Raw genomic sequence first — 23,356 nt, forward strand, 5'->3', positions numbered from 1 at the left:
GAATTCTCCTGAAGACCAGAACTCTGGAAAAGTTTAGCATTTTGTGTAAGGTTTACACTAATTTAATGCTTGTACTAGGTTTTTACCTTGGCTTTAAGAGCTGTTCTTGACAGATTTCTTCTAAAACTCACTATCCCTGCCAAAGAATAGCATTCCCAGAGCATGACTCAGCCACCACCATGTTACATCTGGGTAATGGTATGTTTAAGGTGATGTGCAGTGTTACTTTTCTACCACAGCGTTGCACATGTAGGCCATCTGGCCTCTTTTCTACATGTATGTTGTGCCCTTGACACAGCTTGGGGCAATTAAGATCGTCTTATGGCTCCTTTACTGTGGCAACTAGTTGACTGTTGCCACTTGTCCATAAACTACTTGGTTGAACTGGATTTTATTTCAAGGTACAAGAGAAAAAGGGATTCAAAAGAATGCTACATTTTCACTTGTAAAAATCTAAACTGTGTATGACTACCCTTTCCACTTTACTTATACTCTAGTTTGAATTGTATCACATTTAATTTAAATAAAATCAACTGAAATGTTTTGTTCTGCTATATAAAAAAGCTCAAAGGGAGTGAATGCTTTTGCATGGCTGTATAAAGGCTTAGTGCTGCTGATTGCTGGAGCATCTATATAAGAGATGCATTATTTGAATGAATAAATCATTTTGTTAATAAAAAGAGAATAAGGCTCCTTTGAGGTTCTGAGTGATCTTGGCTAAGACGATGCGGGTGCAAATCTATAAATCTTCCAACGTTCTCAATCCAGCATCGTATAATTTTATTTAATAGCACTTTAATGTCTCTCTATTGGATCTTCTGCTCTTTTGCGTGCATTTTTAACATAGGCACACCCTCCCACTATTAGTATTCAACTTAATGCATTCATGTAGGCAGTAATGTGATGCGCTGAAACTAAGGAGGAGAGAAAATGACAGTTATATTGTGGATGAAGGTCTGGATCAACTGAGCACGCTCCGGCTGCTGCAAAAAACACAGACGGGAGGGGGGGAGTGGAGGAGAGTTGATACAGGCTTGAGCGCATTGCTATATGAGAACAGTGAGTCACCACTCTGCCAAGCATTTATAAGCCTCTGAATGTATGCAAAACACACAAGCTCAACCGTTAACTGCATTAACAATGCATCGAGCTGAAATGTGTTTAAAGGCCTAAAAACACTTACAAAATATTTCCACAATAAGCCCACATGTTAAGATATTTGTTGGGAGAATCCAAATCCAAACACATATGTACAAAACAGCACACATATCAGCCTCTGAATCAGTATTAATATGAGAAAGAAACAATAGAATGAGGAAACTGGCAGTGATGCTTTATGCAGCCAACTGATCCCATGGGATGGTGTCTGTCAGCGCCTTACCAGGACGGTGTTATGGACTGCAACCCGTCTTTCCTCCCTTCACAAAATGTCATCAATATGCGCTGCCAGTAAAACGCCCTTGAGACAAATTTTCTATGTGATTCCCTTTTTCCTTTTGTCTGCCTTCCATTTGCTCATTGTGATCTCTGTTGACAATTTGTGAGGCTTTGCGTGAGAACGCTTTTCCGCATCGTCCACATGAATTTGGGAGTTGGGAGATGTGAGGGATTGCTGGAGTGTGTGGCTTCTCCTTGTACTGTGTCAAAGCGATCCATAAACACCAGCCTATAAAGTAAAGCTCCATGGAACAAAAACATATGAGGTGAACTGATGATGGTGCTCAGGAGTTTTGAAGTTATAGACACTACTGTGAACAACCATTCATTCTCAACATTTTTAAACCTTGGCACACTTAATCCACAAAATTAAGTATGCCAAGTGTGGCAGTTTTTTTATGGAACTAAAAAACTGCCACTTTTTGCCTTCCCCTCATGTGAAAGGGAAGGCAAATTATTGATTTGTCTTTCGAATAAAAAAAAAATCTATGCATTCAGTCTATTCTGATCTTATGCCACAGTATGGAATTCACAGCCATAAAATATATTTTTATGCCGATGTGCAAAACATTTTATAGTGAAGAAAACTAATACTTCACACCATCTGAGCACACCATCCTCAAGGTGAAACAAGATGGTGGCAGCATTATCTGGTGGAGATGCTTTTCTTCAGTTTAAAATGTGAAGCTGGGTAATCCCTCAAGAAAGCCTGTGACAATATGCAGAAAAATTTGACACTGGAGCTGAGGTTGGTCTTTCAATAGTTCTGTAATGCTTTTCATACCAATATAGTTAAAAACAGAATGGTTTAACAGAAAGCATTTTTATGTGTTACCATGGTGATGCTTTGTCAAAACGTAAACAGATCTTCATAGATGGTCTCCATCCAATCTCATTGAGATTAAAGTGTTTGGTAAAGAAATTCAGGTTTTTAAACACACAAGTGTTTGTTCATAACACTTCTTGCAAATTCATAAAAAACGTACTTGCAAAAAGAAAAACACAGAAAAATCTACAACACACAATTCCTACATGTCCATACCTAGGTGAGCTACAAAAATTAGACCAGTTCATCCACACAAACTAAAGAAGGACAAACAAAATGACTTACAAGGAAGGTGCCATTGGTCTGAATGAGCATCAAGAACATGAGACTCAATGTTAGTGCATTCCCATAGTACCAATTAGGATCAATCAGGCCTTAGCTATTACCTTCTGGAAAATCTATAAGCCGCACAGCATAGAGGCACAATGGAGCTATTAGCGGCTAACAATGGCGGTAAAAGTGAAAATATAAAAAGAAGTCCTATTTAATTATCTTTCAACAGTCTACTGCCACGTATTCTCACATTTTCCATAAACACAACCATTTCTAGACAGTTTAAAGAAACCTTTACTTGCTTTCGAGGCATTACCAGTGGAATAACAGAGTGTCCACACTAAAAGAGATTGATTACCTCTAGGTTCTGGGCTTGAACAGTCATGGACAAGTGATGGACAGCTCATTAGCCAGATGGCAGTTCTGAGGGGGGCTGGATGGCTGCCTAGGGCTGGCTCAAACCATGACCACCATGTTTTGTAGCAACAATGCCTTTCCAAAGCTGTCTGAACAGTCAAATCGGGAGGATCATTTAAAGTCGGGGAAAGTCAAAGGAACAAAAAAGACAGAAGAAAAGCAGGATTGAATCATATGGAGACAGTTGTGTTTTTTTCCAGTCAGACAAGTTTCTTGTTCATTAGCTCAGACAATGATGCTCATTACAAAATACCAACTAATAAAAACAATTGGTTGGTATTGTTCTTTTGTGGTACAATGAGAAACACCAATCATGCACTTCCTGGCTGAAACAAAGTTCCAGTTCAAGGTCTGACATGTCCATACTGATTTTTTTCAGAGGACTTTAACATATAGAAAGATAAAATCAAACAACAGTGACAGAAGAGGAAGTGCCCTAAAACCACAATAAAATGCTGAATATAGATACATATTACAATGGAATATCTAAAGAACTGGACCGCAAATAGGACAGCACGAGAAGACACATCAGGACACCGATTACCCCCAGAGGGCTTTACATTTGTTTAGACTGAGTCATTCTACCAGAGTCACTATGACTGACAAACCAAAAGCCACAACAGACAAGACAGGGTGATGGAGAGCATACAGAGATGAAGGAATCAGATCTGGATAGGGGCCAAATCCAGCACCACCACAGCTATAGTGTGTGAGAGAAATACAAAAATACCGTATAAAAACCTCTGTTACATTTCAGAATAACCATTCTTGGTCTTGGGCAAACTGCATTACATTTAATAAAATGTGAGCTGTATGAGTATTTTTTTCCCGGCACAAAAATCCGAAAGAAGATATGCAGGAAGCAACATGAATCATGGTTTTAACTAGGTTGACAATGAAAAGAAAAAAAAAATGAAAGCAGGGGGAAAAAATAAAGGAGGAAGCCACAACGTGGGAGTGAAGGAAGAAGAGGAACAAGCAAGCAGCATGAACAGTCTGTAGGAATAGATCTCGCTGCTCCAAATGTATGCCGATGAGTCACAGAGCAGGAGGCCTGCGATGTGATGGAGTTGGATCTGACAAAGATCTGCTCACAGCACCAAAACTAACCACTCTGTGGATTAAATCATGCCTCATCTCATTTATGTTTGAGAATGCACGCGTCAAGTGAAGTAAAAGAAGGGGGAGGAGGAGCAACATAAATGTTTTATCCTTAAGAAAATATTCATTTCTACCCCTAACAATCCCTGTTCTATCTTGCATCTTGGTTAACACTTGAGGGTTGGGGGTGGAGATGTTTTTTTTTTCCTTTCTAGTTCAGAGAGGTCTGTAATCAAAACTTCACTGCTTTAATCAAAGTGACAGCAAACTCTTCAAAGCAGATATGACATTAAATACTGCCAGTACCAGCTAACCCACTTTCATCTTATGTCATATACAAGCTAACCCAATACTTTGAAGTGCATCTTTAATGTGAAACTATCACTTTCAAATACAGATGGGGTCGATCCTTTTGATAATAGTAAGATTTATGCATGTTCCATATAGAGCCTTGCAAAAGTATCCGTAACCCTATAGCTAACATTTGTTCAAGTCACAGCCATGAACTAATTATTTAATTATGACTTTATGTTGTTTGCCAACACTTACGAGACTGTGAAGTAGAAGATATATTGTACATTGCGTTTGTAGAGTACAAAGATATTCAGTCCCCTTTCCTCTGAAATCCTTAGATTAAGTTCTGTGTAACTATTAGTAGTACAGAACTCAATTGTTAATCTGTGTGCAACTCAATATAGACATAAACTTAGCTCTTCTGTGAAGACCTCACTTGTTTGGTATGACTGTTCACAAAGACATAGACAAGGCAAGGAGAGGCTTAATCAGAGAAGGAGCCCAGAGGTCTGTGGTAATTTTGAAGGAGCTGAAGAGATTTACAACTCAAGGGGGAAATACTGTTGGCACGACAACCATTAGTAATGCACTCTACGTTACCATGAACCAATGGTGGTCGCAGCATTATGCTTCATGGGACACTTTTTCTTTTTCTAACATAGCCAATAAAGCTCATCAGAGTTGATTAGACGATGGTTGGGTTTATATAGATTTTATATGGTTGGTCAATCCTGGATGAAAACCTATAGGTTCCAGAAGACCTGAGACTGGTGTGGAAGTCTCAGCAAGACAACAACCATGAACATACAACAGGAGCTACAGTGAAACAGACTGAAAACTGAAAACAGATCTAATCTCTAGCCAGGCTTAATAACTGGTTCATTCATGCTTTTCCAAAATAATGTAGTTGCTCAAAGCTGGTAGAGTAATACCTCAAAAGACTTGCATATCTGCAAAAATATATCATGACTTAGTTGGAAACTAAGTAATTTCTCTTCCAGTTTACAATTTTGCACAATTGGTGTTGGTCTATCACATCAAATCACCATAAAAATACATGGGAGTTTGTAGTCATAATGTTATAAATTGTGAAAGTCAAAATAGAATACATTTTTCTTATTCACCGCTTCATCATATAGATCAAGCAAAAAATATACTGCAACATCACTAACCAATATTGTTACAGAACATTGTTTCACCTAAATCAAAAACATTTCTGACGAAAAGCTGCCCAGAAATCTCATCAATATATTACATGACAGTAGTCTGAGAAACAGCTTTACTTGAGAACAGAATAAAAGAAAAACAAAAGAAAAAGGCCAAAAGGGTTATTGGATGTTTTTTTTTTTCTTCTCCTTACCAGTCTCTTTGGTAAACTTGGGTGTAGTCTCTCTCAGGTATGACTAAGTTTAGACCTTTGACTACCTGATAGGCCATGCCATTTAACAGGACATAATGAATCAAATTATGTAAGCATAACAATCAGCTTCAAAGCCATTAAAATTACATGCAACACGCTCACATTTCTCTAAAACCTGAAGCATTAAACATTTTATGGCCATGCAGAAATTTCTTTTCAACAACAATGACAAACACAAGCACAAAGCCTGCAGCTTAAAATGAAAGCAAGAGGTTTCATAGACTCAGAGGGCAAGGAAACAAATGATGTGGTTACTTTAGGTTTCCAGTGAACCTATAGTACCCAAGCAGCCTTTTAACTGTGCAAACAGAGCAGGTGACAGATTAGCTCTTGCACATTGCTTGGGAATAGATTTAAGCCTCGGGGAACAGAGGATGATAGCAGCCAAGAACAAACTTTAAGAGAAAAACAAAATGAAATGAGAAAAAAATATATATGTGGAACAGCAATTTAGCAACAAAACAAATCATTGAGTCTTAAAATCCACGATGGAGAACGCAGTGCTAAATTTGAGCTGATTTTCATTTGTGCCATTGTTGAAGGATGAATAAGCGGTGAGCAATACAGCGATAAAGCTTGTCTTTTCAACAACAGACGGTGATCATAACGCTTCATGATACTGTCATCCATTTCTCTCACTTCTGAAAGCGTCGATGCGGGTTTAGTGTATGCGTTTATAATAAGATCCCAGAGAACTGAGAACTCAAGGATGAAATAGATGAATGCCTCGCTTCTCGAGAGCACGTTGCTTGTGTGCAGCACGACTGCTGCTCTGCATGTCACATCGGCTAAAAGGCTCAGTGAGAGGGTGTGAGGCACAAGACTCCTGATTCCATCACCAACATGGAATTTAAACAGACCCAGCTTCAATGTCTTCCTTTTCGACTTTACTCGTTTTATCTCAGCAAACGTACGCTGCTCGTAAAGCAATGGAAAACCTATTGCTTGGCTTTTTTACTGCAGCATCTAGTTAAATTAACAACTGGTGCTGATTAGAGAGATTCTGGCAAATGCACTGACAAATTATATGAACTAATGGAGGGGAAAATCCCAAACTGTGGAGTAATCTAGCCCAAGACATTAGAATGTTCAGAGGTGGTTGGGGTGAGAGACAAAAATTTAGACATTTTTCACCAGAGTTTGTATTAGAAATGCAATGAAAAATCTCACATTTCAGCTCGATCGGCCATTGTGGAACTGGATGTTTTTCCTGATTAGTGAATGCAGCTTATATAAGCACTACCACGCTATGCTGACAACATGGACGCCATGAAGACGACTCGCAGCTTGCTGCTTTCTGCATCAATAGGATGTCTAAAAATTATGTCAGATGGATCACTGAAATTTACTAATCTATTTGAAAAGTAACCATTTTCTATTGCATGTAAACACTTGTGTGTGGTTCATTCAGGCGACGAGAATGGGATTCAGTGGCTAAACAGTGCATAAAAGCAGGTCTGTTTGGACCATTTGTGCTTTAAACCTCTTATGACATTTTAATTTATGATGAGTTCGGAAATCTTGACAGCTGTCTGAAAATGTTGTGAATTAATGTAAGGATCCATGTTTTCCACAATGCTGGAATGACCTACCAGAACAGGAGCCCTATCCTGCCTTGCATCAAGAAACTCTTGAAAATCCAATATCAAAATACCACAAAATTAATATCCATACATTTTACAACTTTTATAATAAATGTGTTTTAATATTTTTGCATAATCAGTTTTGCTTATGGTCTTAACTACAGCAATTACATCACAGGTTTGTGCTGTGAAAGTCTGTTTGCTACTTATTGAGCCCCCTCTATCAAAAGGTCCGTTTTAAATGTCTCCCAGCCATATCTACAACATCCTCAAGTGAACCCTTTTATTCCATGTTTTAAATATAAATTAAATGAGAATAACTCCCTTTGAAATTCATTTTTCTAAGATGCCCTGTCTTAAATTTGAACCTACATACACAATCTTGATATAACTTAAAAGTTCTTTAAATACACTTTCAAGTGTAATCCTTTAAAATACAAATTTGGAGATTCTTTTGAAGGCACACATTTTAACTTAGTCATATCTCATTGTGTATTTGTGGTTTTAACAGTGCAACCTTCCGGTCAGATTCCTCCAGCCTACATTAGGTTACACCTATTTTTTATTTTTTTTTTAATCCTTTCAGTGAAGAGGTACTGGAGAAGGCGGGTATGCTTGGGAAGAGAGAGCAAGCTCGCTCTTATGCATCTGCTCTACCTGCATTATGTCAGTGAAGATGAGGTGGGGTACAAGCAGCATCAACTCACCAGATCTGTCCATCCTGCATCACTCTGAGGCACCTGATTTATCACAACGACATAAAAATGTACAACACTCATGAGAGAAGATCAGTTCTGGTCTAATAAACAACAAATTACTACAGTAAGGCAATGACGGGGTTTGAAATCATAAAGTAAGATTTAAAAATGAAAGGGGAACAGAAAGGGTGAAGTAGTGACATCGTATTGTCGAGAGCTGCAGGGAGTGGTGCAGGCCGGGCTCAGACACAAACTGTGATAATAAGGTAATCAACTCAAACTCCCTCCTTCATTTTGCTCTGTTAAAATGAAGGAGGGACAGGGTAGAAAGAGATCTGACCCACGCCGACCAGAGGAAGAACTCCACTCTACTCGTGCGTGGGGAAGAGGAAGGGGGAACACAATGGGTTCATATTTGGTGAGGTAATGTTAGTCCGTGGCCACAATTGTTCAAACCCCAAGTTTACTTATCCAGCAAACATCACCGCTCAGCGAAACCGAAGACATTCCGCTGCACCACATTAAGACAAACTGAAGTTTTTAAGTTCTAATGCTGCAAACAAGCAACCGGTTTCCGCAGTTCAGACCCACAGCAGCTAACTTACCGGTGGCTAACAGCGGAGCTAGCTACTTGAGCAGTTCCAGTTATACAGTAATTCTGTTCAGCTGTGGCTGTGCTTCATGCGGGACACCACGGCTCTACGCGTGTCGGTGCCAAATAAAATACATCTCCCTTCTGTTTCAGTGGCAAACGTTACAGTTTCCATGTGTTTTATTTTTATTTTGTTACCTTGCGTCTCCTGGTCTCAGCAGTGCCACTCCAAACAAAGCATTGGTATATGACTCGGAGGTTTTGTTTCCAATTGTCCACCTTATAACCGTTCACATGGGAGCACCCGGCCGGACTCATGACAGACAAAACATTCAGGATGGAGTTTGAGGTGACAATAAGGAGTCTCCTGGGTTATTCACTCAGCTAGGCTACCTAGCACTACTGTCTGTGTCCAGAAACGGTTTCCGTTTGGAAACGGGACAATCGGTGTAGTATCCAAAATGCTCCTCAGGCATCTGATAAACTCAGTCGTTATCAGCTAACTCTGAATCAGTTCATGTAGCCATCTAGCAGAATCCTGAGTCCTCTGAGACTCCTATTCTCCTCTCTCTTTTGACAGTTGTCTTTTCCTTTAACGTTAGCTCCACTTCCACTCTCACGATTAGTTAGCCTGCTAACTCTCAACTATAGCTTCACAATGCCCGCCCATGTGGATCATGATTTGTCAACACAAAGACGTGACGTAGCTACGTTCAACTTTGTTGCACGCTTGGTGCGCTGGGTTTTTCGCCCGGCGTGTTCCGTCTTTCGGAGTTTGGAATTTTATCAATGACGTTTTCATTTGCGGGAAATGACACACCTCCCATTCAGGATAACCGGGAGTATATGGACAATCAGGAATTTGTAACAGTGTTATTCTTGAATGGTGTAAAGTGCTTCCATGAGTACAAGAGTTTGCCCCGTTTAATTTAAGAGTCGCATCGCAGCCCAATCATTGTCTCATTAAGTCCAATAAGGAAAGGTCGCGTGGTTCTATCAGATTGACAGGTTTCTTAGTTGTTGTTGCAATTTTGTTTCCTAACCCAATTATTTTACATATTCCTCTAGGTGTCTCATCCAGATGTTAAAAATTATTGAAAAGTAAATGTATTTATAGTTTGCTGATCAGAATACCCTTGAAAGTGCGAAGATTATTTTAAAGTCTTGACATTTAACTTGAAAATAGTTTATTTATTCATTAATTTGTCCAAATCAAGCTTTTTTTTTCTTATAATGTTGTTGGCCATTTCCTTTATTTTGTACACTTACTTTGATTGAGTCAATCAATTCTTATTTTTTTTTTCTTTCTGTCCCCTGATTTACTTTTTTTTATTTAAATAGTTGCTTGTTTGTTTGTTTGTTCTTTATATATAACTTGTACTGTTATGCTATGAGATAGAGTAGTGGTAGTAATTTTAAACTATTTTCTAATAACCCCATTCTGTGAAACATGCTATTTATTTATTTATGTATTTATTTATTTATTTATTTATTTATTTATTTATTTATTTATTTATTTATTTATTTATTTATTTATTTAAATTGACTTAATAGGTTTTTATTGATTTACAAATGTTTTGTAACTGCTCCAACAAACAAATGGCTCATTACCAGGACCCTGGCAAACTTGATGACATACTGAAGAAATAATTCAATCATTTTATTTGGTTGTATTGGAGCAGGAGAGCATTGATTCCTTGCTGGACTTTAATTTTTGAGAGACGTTTGGTATCTTTTAGCCCAAACAATTAAGTTCACATAAACAAGGAGCACAAACAATACTATTAGAAGTAAATAAACTAACATTTGATGTGTTCAAAGTAGCAGTAAAGTTTATTTTTTTTCTTTTTAAAGGGATGTCATTTTCTAGTGCAGAGTTTCATACCAAATATATACATAGATTCTTGCTGTAGCACTTAGACTTTCAGAGAACCAAATATGGAGACGCAGGATTCAGTTTCTATGCTCCACTTATCTGGAATACAATTCCAAAAATCTGCAGAACAGCTAAAACAATGAGTTCCTTTAAATTTAGGCTAAGTAACACCTGCTTAGAATTGCCTTTGATTCATAATAACTGGAATATATATATATAAATAAAAATCTATATTTTTAATATTTGCTTGATGATTTTGATTACTGCATTTGACAAAAAATTAATATTTACTGCTGCTTCATAATTAGTTACTGTATTGTGTTTTTATGGTGTAAGGCACATTGACCTGCTTTGTTGAAGAAATAAACCTGACTTGAATTAACTTAACTTTAATTGAGTCCAAGGTTTATTTCTCAGATCTAACCTCGCATAATTATGCTCACCATTTACAAATGGCCTGTTTCATTACACAAATCCTGTTTAATGAGTTTCACTAACCAATTCTTTCTGCCGAAAAATCAGAGGCACAGATTCAATGAAGACCTGAAGAGAATCCTCATATCCACTTGGGGGACGATATTTGGATTCACTAGTTCAAGCCTACCACCTAGTGGAGGTTAGTAAGGTCGCCTTAACGAGGCATAAACGAGAAAATTTAGTCACTATTGTCTCAGTTTGAAATGTCAAGTAAATCTTAAATAGCAGCACTCTCTACTTTCAGGAATAACTTGCATAAAACGAGCGCTTTAACTTTAAGATTAAAGTCTATTGTGGTAAAGATATCACTAACAACTGAGTAGCATATTAATATTCAGGTGATTAAATGTAAATCCTAAATTTACAGTACAATAAAAGACCTTTAGCTACAAGAAAGATACTCAGAATAGAATACTGTTTGGAAGTCAGTTTTAATTTATGACTGTCTCCTGGGAAATGTCAGATGGTTGGTAGATAAAGTAAACTGGGAATATTGAAGTTATTGGCCTTTATTTAATTCACAAAATATATTTACTGCCATATCTGTACTATACGTCAAAGAGGGTAGACTCTGGGTAAAGAAACAAAAAACAAACAAATGAAAACATAACAGAAAAAAAAGAAAGAAAGAATTGCGATGCATTTTGTCGTGTTATTCCCAGGTTTTTGCACTTGGGGGCAGTGTGGATCTAGTTTAAATTTTGGACTCTCGTGAAAAAGAGCATCCTTTAGTTTTTAAATAATGTGTCAATTTTATTTTACCGATAGGTCTTCGTAGTTAATAAGTTGCTGTCAGTCTGCAACAAGAAACTGAAATACTACTTTGAGTTTGTCTGGACACATAGATTTTTCATGCGTTCTTTCAATCAATGGACACTCATGCCCACATTTACTGGCTACTCATTGTCCGTAATACAAATCAGCATCAAACATGTTATTTGGCAACCTTTGCGTCCTTTAAATATAACCTGAATAAATAAGTTTTAACCAATCTCCACATCTTTTCTCAATGACATTTACTGTTTAGATTGAAGCTGACATTTTTAGTTCATGTTTTTGAGCAAAATGTTCCTAACCGCACCCAATAAAGTTTCGCTCCGGGAAACATGCTGGACGATCTTCACTGTGTGTGCCTGTGTGTGGGGGGCGTGCGTGCGTGTGTGTGTGTGTGTGTGTGTGTGTGTGTGTGTGTGTGTGTGTATTTTTTATTTTATTTATTTTTACCATGTAAGAAGAAACCAAAGCTGGAGTTTGGGGTTAGACTGCGAACGTGGAATGAATAAAAAAACCTGATGAATCTTCTATGTAATGTTTTTCATTGTGATTTTCCAGGAAAGAGAACAGATTAAACCCTCTTGTCAATATATTTTGTTTGTCAAAGCCTTGAAGGAACAAAACATTTAGAACATCTGCTATTTAGAATCAGAATCGATGAAACATAAGAGACAAAGTATCAGAATCATAGTGTAAAGTGCATTCATACAAGCTATAACTTTTCACATATTGTGAAGTTACAATCACAAACTTCAATATCCATTTATTGATCCATCCATTATCTATATCATGTAAATCACTTTGAACTACCTTGTTGCTGAACACAATAAAACTGTGCAACACAATAAAATCCTCACAGGATTGCAGTCATCAGGCAAGAGGTAGAGTACAATCTGGACAGTCCACCATTTCATCACAAGCCAACACAAGACATGCAGGACAAGCAACCATGCACACACACATGACATTTTATGTATAGACTAACACAAAGTGGTGCATATTTTTGATTTGGAAAGACAAAGATGGTTGTCTGTTTTGCATTGCTTCTAGCTACTAACTACAGAAGAGTCTAAGTGAATGTAATAACTTATGTTGTAGGCTTTGTTAACGTGATACATATATATATACAATAGATCACAAAGGAAGCTTCTTTTTAGATCACATAACTGGATTGCAAAAAGCTACTCCAGAAAGATTTTGAAATTTTTTCTTCACATTGTGCCTTTACAGGCCGAAGCAATCACAAACAATGAATGGATGAACAAGAGAAAAAGTTGAACCATGAATCAGTGGAGAACTTTGTTAAATAATCAACCCTAAGTTTGAAATCTGTTGTAATAAGGTTGAATTATTTTAATGGCACTGAACAGGAAACTTGACCATCTTAATCTATAAATACTGGATATTCACTCAAAGTAAAATTAAGTTCATATTTGCAATCAAGTGTTTACAAAGGGCTTGATTGTGTCTAATTTGTCACATAGGATGCATTTAATTGAAATAGTCCCGAAAACTAAATTTAAACTCTGATTTTAATAGCGTATAACGTCAGTGATTGGTCACATCTTTCACATAGAAAAGCGTGCTAAGATTAGCCAGCATATTGTCAGACAGGACATCTGCATATTGCTGGCTGTCAGCCAGAGATGCTGGGATATGACCCATCTGTTGGAAACTGTCAGCTGCTCTTTTACGTCATTACAAGGTGTGGGCAGGGTAAGTCCAGTCACTTGGGGAGTGCTATGGATGGGTTCAAACGGAAGTCTCCCAATGTCACCCAGGCCAAAAAGTTATCCAAAACTCCCCTGATAGTCATAAGGCCTCTGAACTGCATGTGAGACAAGATGTTTAACTTTTTCTCAAACATGGGAAATTCTGCAGGGGCCAAAACATGAACCACAAATAACCATAGAAAGTATATTTTTTAAAAACTGAAAAGTGTGGAGGGTATATTTATTCAGCTCCTTCTAATCAAATACTTATAAAAACAAAACTAGACCCACTAAAATTTCAACGGAAAACAATTTCCTCCTCCACATATTGTTTCTTGAGATGAGCCAAGTTTGGTGGAAGTAAAAAAGAGACCTGGAGGGAGTGCATGGATATGAACAGAATGTGTTGATTGATGATAAATAAATAAAAAAATATCTTCCCAATGCCATTAGAGACCTCCTGTGTACATATTTTAGGATTTAATCAGAGTTCAGAGCTTACAGTCCTTACAGAATCACTGCTTCCCGAAATAGTCTGCTTCAGCTGCACCTTGTGGTATTGAATGTTATATTGAAAACATCATAGTAAACAGGAAGCATACCTTTTTTTAATTTTGAGATCAGAGATGATTAGAATAAATACAAAAGGATGATTCAAAACAGATGAGAAACCAAGTAAAAACAACTTAAGTATGACCTAAATACATCACGTCAATTGACTGTAGAATAGGCATATTTTACAACATAGTGCCACCTGATAGACTAGATTTGCCCTTACATAGACTTACATAGACTCCCTTGTTGGACTTTATATCATGTGTCAAGCATGTGAACATAGTGCAGTGGCTTTAGGTCAATGTTCTTAAAGTTGCCAGGGAGCAAAATATAGGGCTGTGAAGTTCCCCTTCTCCTTCAAAGTGCAATGTTAGACAGTTGTTGGCCTATTTACTTGAGGTTATGTATGGGCAGAACTTGTGGAAAAATCCAAATTGCAGTTTAGAATTAATCATAGCTTTATTTTCTTTTTAAGTCTGTCAAATGCCTTATTTGACAGACTAACTAGAGTATTTATTATCATTTTTTGATTATACTACCACTTCTATCTGATGTTCTGTTTTCATTTAGCTATGTATGATATTTTAAAGTTTGTATGTTTCCACAGAGAAGATATTTTTGCCTATACTAAACTTTTTGTAAAGTTGTAAATTGCTTAGCACAAAACATTACATTTGAGACTTTTTTGCAAACAACTGGGGGGAAAAAAACCCAACTTTTTATGTCACTTCTAAGAAAAATGTGTGGAACACACAAAAAGTGAGAACCCTATGGCTTAGATGTAATTTGCCTTCCCTCCATGATCATTAAGAATAAAATCAGAACAAAGGACACCATTCTACTTAAGTATGTTTAAGAAATCATTTAGGGGCACACATTTTTACGGTCTAATAGTTTTGGTGTGTAAAGCTATTATATTTAAGACGACTGGTGCTTCACACTGTATTATTAAGCATGCATTCAGGACAAGTGAAAGCATCACAGTCATAAATTGAGCAATTTAAATCTGACTTACAATCTACTTTGTGATATTTTAAATGATGTAATTAAATTAGTATCGCTAGAAATATACAAATATATACATTGATGGTGAATTAATTTGTGTTGCATTATTTTCTGGGTTAGATTATTGATGAACTGTAAGTAGTTGTTTCATCTAGTGATGTGTCGTTCATGACCGAGCCAACGCATACGGCTGGCTGGCTGCCCGCCCGTTTTTTCCACCTAATGCTGTATGATGTTCATATGCCTTTTAGGGTACTATTAACCACATTGCTTGATATCGGTTTAAGGCTCTCATTAATGATATTAATATTCCGTCAGGTACAGTGATATAACGAGATCAGACAATGAGCTTAAAAAACGGTTGGAGTTTGCGTGGAACGAAAACAGTTACAGTTGGAGGGTTGGTGAAATCAAATGTGACAGTTTGCATATACACTCATTTAATATGACAATATTGTGTCGAAAATTATGTTATCAAAATATAATTTTTTTAAGAATACTCAAAAAAACAATAAAGAAAACTCCTTTTGGAAACCGCAAGAATCATTTCGTTTGTGAACTGAGCCAAATTACTTGGATCCTAGAAAAGAGCCGAATTCCCCATCTCTGACGTCAGCAGACCGTAATGTGACGAGAAAAAGCTGCGCAAGGAGCGATGGCGGTGTCTCAACCGAGGGTGGAGAAAGACAGCGAGGATTGCTCTCTTTTGCCTTTAGTTCACGATGTTATCAAATGGTAAGAGCAAGGTTACATTGAGAATGTGCTTCCTATGTATGTAAACATTTGTACACCTTCATTCTTCACTCCGTCTGAAAGAAATGGTTTCGTGGCGTTGCAGAGCATACTGATGACCTGTTAGCTAAAGCTAACATGGCTACCTCTCAGCTGGAAATGTAACGTAGCAAGTAAAGCTCGTTTAGATTTGCATATGTCTGGCTAATTTTGGAGCACTTGTTTATTTGTCATCATCGCATATACAAACAAAGTGACTGTAGGAAGCGCGACTTGCAAGGTGCAATATTGATATTAGTACTGCGCTGGAAAACAAACTTGTGGAATGCTGCGGATATATTAAGATTTACGATGTACAATCAAATGCTTAACTGTGTTAATGGTTTGATGCTTTGTATCTACTGCAAACACATCTGATGAATCTTCTCAACAAGCAAAAAAATGTATTATTTGTCACTACAGCTGCTCTTTTGGCTCGTAAGCACATCTGTTCCACAGCAATTCAGTTTTCTGTCAACTTTGTCAGAACATTTTAAAGACTCAAAAATACCCGGTACGTGATGTATTAAATAGCAAACATCACGTAACATATTACTGCTATTTAGAACACGATCCATTTAACAACCTGTTTACTGCCATCAAAATAAGTTTGATGATATATATTCAGTTTCTTATTTAAAAATCACAGTGTTGTAGATGATGAATTTACAAAACATGTGGGTGAAACTGGCAAGACTGTAATTTTATTCAGATCAATATTCAATTCCCAAATACTTGTTCCACAGGTTGACCAATCAGATGTCTTTTTCCATCAAGCTTATAAAATGAATTTAAACAGTCAATAAATTTCACTTTGACACATTTATATATTGATTAAACAATTACTGTAGCTTTTAATTTCACTTGTATTTGTTGGAGTGTAACTTTGTTTGCCCATAAATACATTTTTTGTTTTGCCAGCAGTTAAAAAATAAGAAAAAATACAACTTCCTTCAGTGTATTAAAGATTTAGACAACCCTCTTATTTTGTGGTAATACCTTTGATGTTGTTTTAAGTGTTTCAGGAATTTAACAAGTCTTAGGCATCCATGCCATTTCAACATCATTTACATTTGTAAGCCCAATGTAGTCTGGGTTTTAACCGGACTACATTGGACAGATGTTTAGATGTTACTCTTATAGGAAGCTCTCAGGTTAAAAATGCAACAGATTGATATTTAGGTTTTGTTTTATTTTACTTTTGTCTTTGTCTTTTCAAGCATGGACAAGGATAAGGATGGCCAGGATGTTCATCAAGAGCTGATGAAGCTGAAAACAAAGATTCAGAAAGCTAGGGAGCAAATCTCCAACATGCCCGGGATAGACAGCAGTCCACAGGAGCAGCAGCAGCAGCTGGCCACTCTGAGAGAGCAGGTGCGCACCAAGAACCAACTGCTTCAGAAATACAAAAGCCTATGCATGTTCGATGTCCCCAAAGCATCATAACACTAGTTAGGTTGGACTGGACTTCACAAACTGGAGGGAAAAGTAAATTGAAACTCATGCTGGTCAAGGACATGGCATACACGGGATTTTGTTTCCTACAATGCACGATAATTTTGAGGATCATTAGTTATTTTATTATTTTTGGATGTGTTTGATTCTGTAAATTTTGTTTGGATTTTCCAATCTTGTTTTTTTTTGTATTAAAACAATTTTGAAAACCTTATCTAGATGTTGTTATTAACATAATCTACTACCACTTATGAGTTGCTGTGTTTATTGTAAGCAAATCCACTGTTGGCACAAAATTAAAATGCCTAAATGTTAAGGAAGGCAGTGAACTTGTTTATAAAGAAATATAAATTTGGTCTTTAACATATTGTAATCTTAATACTGAAGATTTCTTTTTATTTAAAAAAAATGGAAAGAACGGGATGAAATAGTACATAATATAGTGTGTTATGCATGAAATTAATCACAAGAGAAACAAGAGGCTAAAAAAGTATCAAGTGTTTTATTTTCTCTTTGTCCAAAAAAATGTTGACAAGGACATGATAAATACATATGAATTTATTTTTGTTCATTCTGCAAAACATTCAAAGTGCCATTCTACGTGAGAACGATAGCAAAATGTAAACATTTCTTCCCTTCAACGCTGCTCTTGGAGAGACAACGCAGTCACATTTACAGCATTTCCAGAGCATTTACTGCACCACGTCTCGACCTCTATTTGGATCAAGCAGTCTACAGTTTTTTTTTTGTTGTTTTTTTATTTTCTATTTGGTCTCGTGTTTTCTGCAGCCCGGATGATTTTTATTTATTTATTTGGCTGCAAGAGTTTTGAGCAGTCTATTTGGTAAAGACGTCAGCAAATAACGCAGCCTTTCTCTTTGGCCTGACTGCCACCTATTGTTTTCTCTTTGATGTACATTAAGTCACTGTGCACACTTGGTCTGCGCGCAAACGGTGCCACTATCCCGTATGCGTTCCCATCTTTGCACTTCTTATTCCTGAATGACTTTCTGTGCAAAACGTCGCAGTACTGCAAGGAAACCTTGCAGTGTCGGTCAGGGCTCATCTCGTTGGGCAACTTGGCCATGGTAAAGAGCGTCTGAAACATCTGGTCGACGTTGGTGTTCTTTTTTGCAGAGATCTCAAAGTACGCACAGTGCTCGTCCCCCCTTACCAGCTTCTCGATTTCTTCGTCCTGCACTTCTCTGTAAAAGTCCCGGTCGCACTTGTTGCCGCAGATAACGAGCGGGACGTCCACTTTTTCCTTAGTTTTGTTGCGGAGGCAGGACTTGGTTTCGTGTATTTGGCGCTTCAGACGCTGCACCTCTTGGAACGAGTCTCTGTTGTCCAGACTGAACACCAGGATAAAAACATCACCTGTAAAAACAAACACAAAGGAACATGTTTTAATATCAAGAAGAGTTCACAAAGTCAGATCTAAACCACCGAACAGAGTAATTTGGATTTTTGATTTAACTATAAACTCACCAGTGAGAATCGAAAGTCTCCTCATTGCAGGGAACGGGTGGTTTCCAGATGTATCCAGGATGTCCAGCTGGTAAACGTCCCCTCTGATGCTGTAGAACTTTCTATGAAAGTCTTCAATAGTCGGTGTGTACTGGTCATCAAACCTCTCGTTGAGAAACCTGGAGATAATGGCCGTCTTCCCAACTTTAGTGGAGCCAAGAATCACCATCCTGTGGCAATTCTTGGCAGGAATGTCGAAGTCATTCTCGGATGAAGACATTTTCTTAATCATAGCTGCAGCAAGTTGCACCCCGTCTTCAGCGGTGCCTTGTCAGTGTGGGGATAGTTTTAAATCCAAGCAGTGATGGGAAAGGTCTGAATGCGCTCTGTCTGAAGCTGAGACGGGCTGCTGGCTGAGAATTTATTGGAGAAGATCGCCGCGCCTCCATTGCGTCATGCGTCACCCTAGCACCGTAGGAGCAAGAGCGGAGAGCGGCAATCAACTTTAGTGATTTAGTGTTTAGTAAGGCTGCGGTTCTGCGTCAGTTCTGTCCATATCAAAAGAGAAACTGATCAGATACAAACTTATGTTCTCATATACATGTCACCGAGTTCGAAAATCATCGAAAATTTGGTTTATTTCAGCATTTGTTAAAAATGTTTAATTTGAATGGATTGGGTTGGGTTGGATTGACTGTACTGACTGCATTTCTGTGTATAAATTGAATGTTGCCTTGAGACGACATTTTCTGTGAATTGTAAACTTTATTAAAAATGTATGTATTTATAATAATGAAGAATCTTTAACTCACATCCTGAATCACATGTTTTAAGCACTTGTTTCTGTCGGATTTGATATTTGTGGCATAAAGCTATGACACGAAGATTCAGTGTTCTAGAAAATTGGAATACTAGATAAACTGAATAATTAAAAAAGATAAATGTTGAGGCTTAAACAATCACAGAGAAAACTGCAGACGTACAGTTGTCCAGAAAGTAGTCACTAAAACCCTGCCCTAGTAATATAAGAAAAGTATTGTTTCTAATAAAGAGTCTAGCTGTTAAGAGAAAGTGGTATTCAGATATAATGAAAAGTTGAGTGGAAGAAAAAACTGTGGTGACCAAACCTTGACAAACAGCATGGATAAAGGTAGACCTGAGAGGATTATGCAGCAAATCCCATTGAGCAGTTATAGTGGAAACTTTAAGATCAATTAAAGACGGAAATATATAATTAATTATCTCTATTCATCTGAATAATAGTGTGAAATATTTTTTCAATGTTTTTTTATGCTGAGAAAAAAAGTTTTTCTTGTGAATGTATCTAAATATGTGCCCTTTATCTCCATGTAAAATCAAAACAATAAAGAACAAATGTGATTAAATACATGAAGTAAGTCAGTACAGATTCTGATGGCGTCCCCCTTTGATGGGCCACCATGCATGAGCAAAAACAAAAACACATATTACCCTTTTGAGGAAAAACTGGTACAGCATACAAACCACATATGTTTAAGCATTTCTTTTAGGAGCCATAAAACTAGCCCAGTTATTCATCACATCCCAGTAGTTGGCTCTTTCATCACTGTTGCTGTTTTACAAAATGTCAGAATGCAAACACAGTGGCAGCAAACGTCATAGTGGCTCGAAGGGCGGAAAAAAAATCTAAGGAGAAGTCCAGCTGGTTTTAACTACTGCCTGCAAGCCATTCAATCCAATCTGTATCGACTTTCTCATATGGCCTATTAATTAAGGTAGCCCAAGATAGAGCCCGCCGCTTGTGACTCAGCCTCTGCTCATCCACTTTTCCGCTTTAAGCACTCATCACCTTTAACCTATCCTCTCACCTGTGAATCAGTGTGAAGAAGAGAGAGATTTCTGATAAAAGGGACAGCCTTGAAAATGATTTAGGTGTCGAGTGTGCTGGCACATGTGATACACCTTGTGGAACTCAGTTCTTCTCTTTCAAAGTCTGATTTTTGACTACTTAATTAATGTGTTCAGCTTCTATATATTGGGTAGAGCAACATTTTAGATAAGGTGCATCACAAAAGTGTTCACACCCCACACACAATGTTGTGGGGTGCGTCATTGTTTTATTGTATCGAAGCAATACATTGCACCAAAGAAACATGCCAGACAAGTCACAGATAACACTGTTTGAATGTAGAAGGTAGAAGAATATTTTGACAGCATAACTAGTGGAAAACTAACTGTGCATCACTCAGAACAAAGCAAACAAACAAACAAACAAAAAAAACATGTTAGTGACAGTATTAAACAATGGGGATACTTTTGTTCATAGTTGAGAGAAGGGCTGAAGCTGAATGCATCAGCAAGAACACCTATCATAGGCAACAACATTTTATCATATCATATCACATGTAATTCCAATAAAATGCAGTGAAGCTTGAGACTGAATGTGAAAATGTCGCAGGCATTTGAATACTATTGAAATGTTCTGTAATACCAACCAAGAAAGAACCTCAGACAACAACACTCATTGGCTATTCTGAGGCTGCTGATGTTGAGCCATATAATGTTGTTGAGACAATTGTCAACATGTTTTTAATTTAACTGAAGGTGCCCTGTGTTGCTGGGAATTCTCAGTGTAATTTGTAGGCCAACCTACTGCTTCCCGTGTTTTCACTGGGTTTACAAACCTGCGTCATTGTTTTATTGTTTATCGAAGCAGTACAGCCAATGTCAGCCGCGTTCAAGACGTTGACATTGTTCATCGTAAACATTCTGCACCACAGTTTCATGTCGCCTTCTCTGCTTCAAGTATCCTGTAACTGCTCCAGAAAGAGCAAAAACATCTTTATTCTTGACACTTAAGTTGAGGACAAGCTTAACCATATATCTCTGTGTTTATCTAATTATATTTTGTGAAACCTCATACCTGCCAACACTGGTGACCTTTTTTAGCCTTCTGTGGGGCAACAGGTTGAAATGAGATACGCATACACCTAAGCCAGGGTTGTTCAAAGCCTCAGTGATGGATTTGTGCATGTGAGGTGGAGTGAACCTGTGCTACATCCCTCACTATTGGTTGAAAATTTAAGCCAGTGTGTTCCCAGAGTTGCATAAAACATATCACGTTCAGAACGACACCATTGTCATGATACTGCTTTTATAAACATATTACATGGAAACAGAAATGTGCATTTCAGTTGACTAGTATCAACACTTTAAATTTGCTTAGCATTAACCTACATAGAGAGTGATAGAATGATTTTTTATTGTTTATTAAAATTTGGATCTCATCGGCAAAAAATTACATGCCTCACACTGTACTGATGCTGTGATACTTTATATAGAAACAGACTTCAGTATACTGTGTCCTCATGCTTAGTCTCTTAAAACATGTTTTTGTGCCTAAGCTAATCTCCAGTCTTGTTTTTTCTACATAGATGGACTTCTTGCACACTCACCATCCTGGCAACATGGTCCAGAAGAGCAAACACACCGGTGGCAGCCTGCTTACGCCATGAACAATTATACACATTATACTAATTTTCTTCTCAGCAATGTTTGCCTTCACAGATTAGCAACGAGGACAGGAAAGCTCTGAAAGGCAAAACATTTGGAGTTCTTGTATGAGGACAAAACGCTTCACAGCTGAAGAAACATATTTTTGTTGTTGTTGTTGTTGTTTTGGTCAAGCTTTCACAGCCTCTCACCAAACTTAGGTTGTGATGTATTGGGAAAGAACTCATATCAGCATTCTTTTAAGACTTTGCGAGGAAATGAAAATTATTTTTATTTTTCCATTTTACAGAGAAAATAAGGATTTAGTACCTCATCACCACTGTGTGGTATAGCACTAGCCGGTGCAGTTCGGTACGCTATCATATGGTCTGGCATATTCAGGAGAGCACTTCCAACACCAACTGGACTCTCACTGGGCAGACAGGTTTGATCTGGACATGTCTGCAAACCCAAAAGTTAACCTTTCAGTAGTTTTAGGAGTGGCAACTATTACATGGTAGTCTTCTGCACTCTATTAAGAGATACCTACAATGTCGGCAATGCCATTGTTGTCATGACAGGCACTAGAACTCCTGGACCCAAGTAGCTAGTGACAGAAGTTAAAGTCTTTAGCACAAACAAAATTCTTTAAAAAGATGTAGAGGAGTATTTATTATACCTGGGTCTACAAAAGTATGATTTGTAACTACATATAAACCACAGCAACCGCATTTGGTTAAAAATCAAAGTAATAGACTTAAGTTAAGTTATCTGACCAGCAACATTGGTCATGCGTTTGTATTATGGCAACAAAGAAAATAACATTCTGGGAAATAAAATCATGTTCCACAATGTAAGTCTAAATTATCAGTTTTAACTCAGCAGAGTCAGAGGAAAGCAGTTGAATACAGAAAGATAGGGGCTGCCTGTGTTCAGTGAGATTCTGGAGAAAACAGACAAGGCCACCTCATGCTGTATATGTTTTGAATGGTGTGTTTACATGGCGTGTGCTCTCAGTCCGTTGCGTGTCAGTCAGGGCCACGCTGCAGAGAATCCGATGAATGAAGCATGATCCTTTGATTTCCAGGACAAAAGCCTAAAAACGTCACGGCCAATCAGCTTAGAGACTGTAGTTAGGCTTTAGCTTGCTGA

The 23,356-nt window shown here is 37.6% G+C and overlaps 3 protein-coding genes across 4 annotated transcripts in view; 1 reads left to right on the top strand and 2 right to left on the bottom strand.

Moving 5' to 3' along the window:
- LOC102218873 (ubiquitin carboxyl-terminal hydrolase 22) overlaps positions 1-9,291 on the bottom strand; it is a 29,225-nt gene extending 19,934 nt beyond the window's left edge. The window contains exons 1-2 of one of the 2 annotated variants that reach the window (XM_023348938.1): positions 8,840-9,291; positions 8,059-8,091 (exon numbers count right to left, since the gene is read on the bottom strand). In XM_023348938.1, coding sequence (XP_023204706.1) covers positions 8,059-8,091; positions 8,840-8,959 — 153 coding nt within the window. In that variant the 5' untranslated portion in view covers positions 8,960-9,291. The remainder of the gene's footprint in view (positions 1-8,058; positions 8,092-8,839) is intronic. The other variant, XM_023348939.1, reaches the window with a different exon arrangement.
- A 6,381-nt stretch (positions 9,292-15,672) lies between these two features.
- med9 (mediator complex subunit 9) lies at positions 15,673-17,480 on the top strand. The gene is made up of 2 exons (XM_005801433.3): positions 15,673-15,775; positions 17,032-17,480. Exons 1-2 carry the CDS (start codon positions 15,696-15,698, stop codon positions 17,255-17,257), a joined length of 306 nt encoding a protein of 101 aa, XP_005801490.1. The 5' UTR covers positions 15,673-15,695; the 3' UTR covers positions 17,258-17,480.
- A 274-nt stretch (positions 17,481-17,754) lies between these two features.
- On the bottom strand, positions 17,755-20,019 carry LOC102218364 (dexamethasone-induced Ras-related protein 1-like). The gene is made up of 2 exons (XM_005801432.3): positions 18,755-20,019; positions 17,755-18,643 (listed from the first exon to the last, which is right to left on the bottom strand). Exons 1-2 carry the CDS (start codon positions 19,023-19,025, stop codon positions 18,120-18,122), a joined length of 795 nt encoding a protein of 264 aa, XP_005801489.3. The 5' UTR covers positions 19,026-20,019; the 3' UTR covers positions 17,755-18,119.
- Between the last annotated feature and the right edge of the window lie 3,337 nt (positions 20,020-23,356).

Source organism: Xiphophorus maculatus, chromosome 16, assembly GCF_002775205.1.
Source record: "Xiphophorus maculatus strain JP 163 A chromosome 16, X_maculatus-5.0-male, whole genome shotgun sequence".
NCBI lineage: Eukaryota > Metazoa > Chordata > Actinopteri > Cyprinodontiformes > Poeciliidae > Xiphophorus > Xiphophorus maculatus.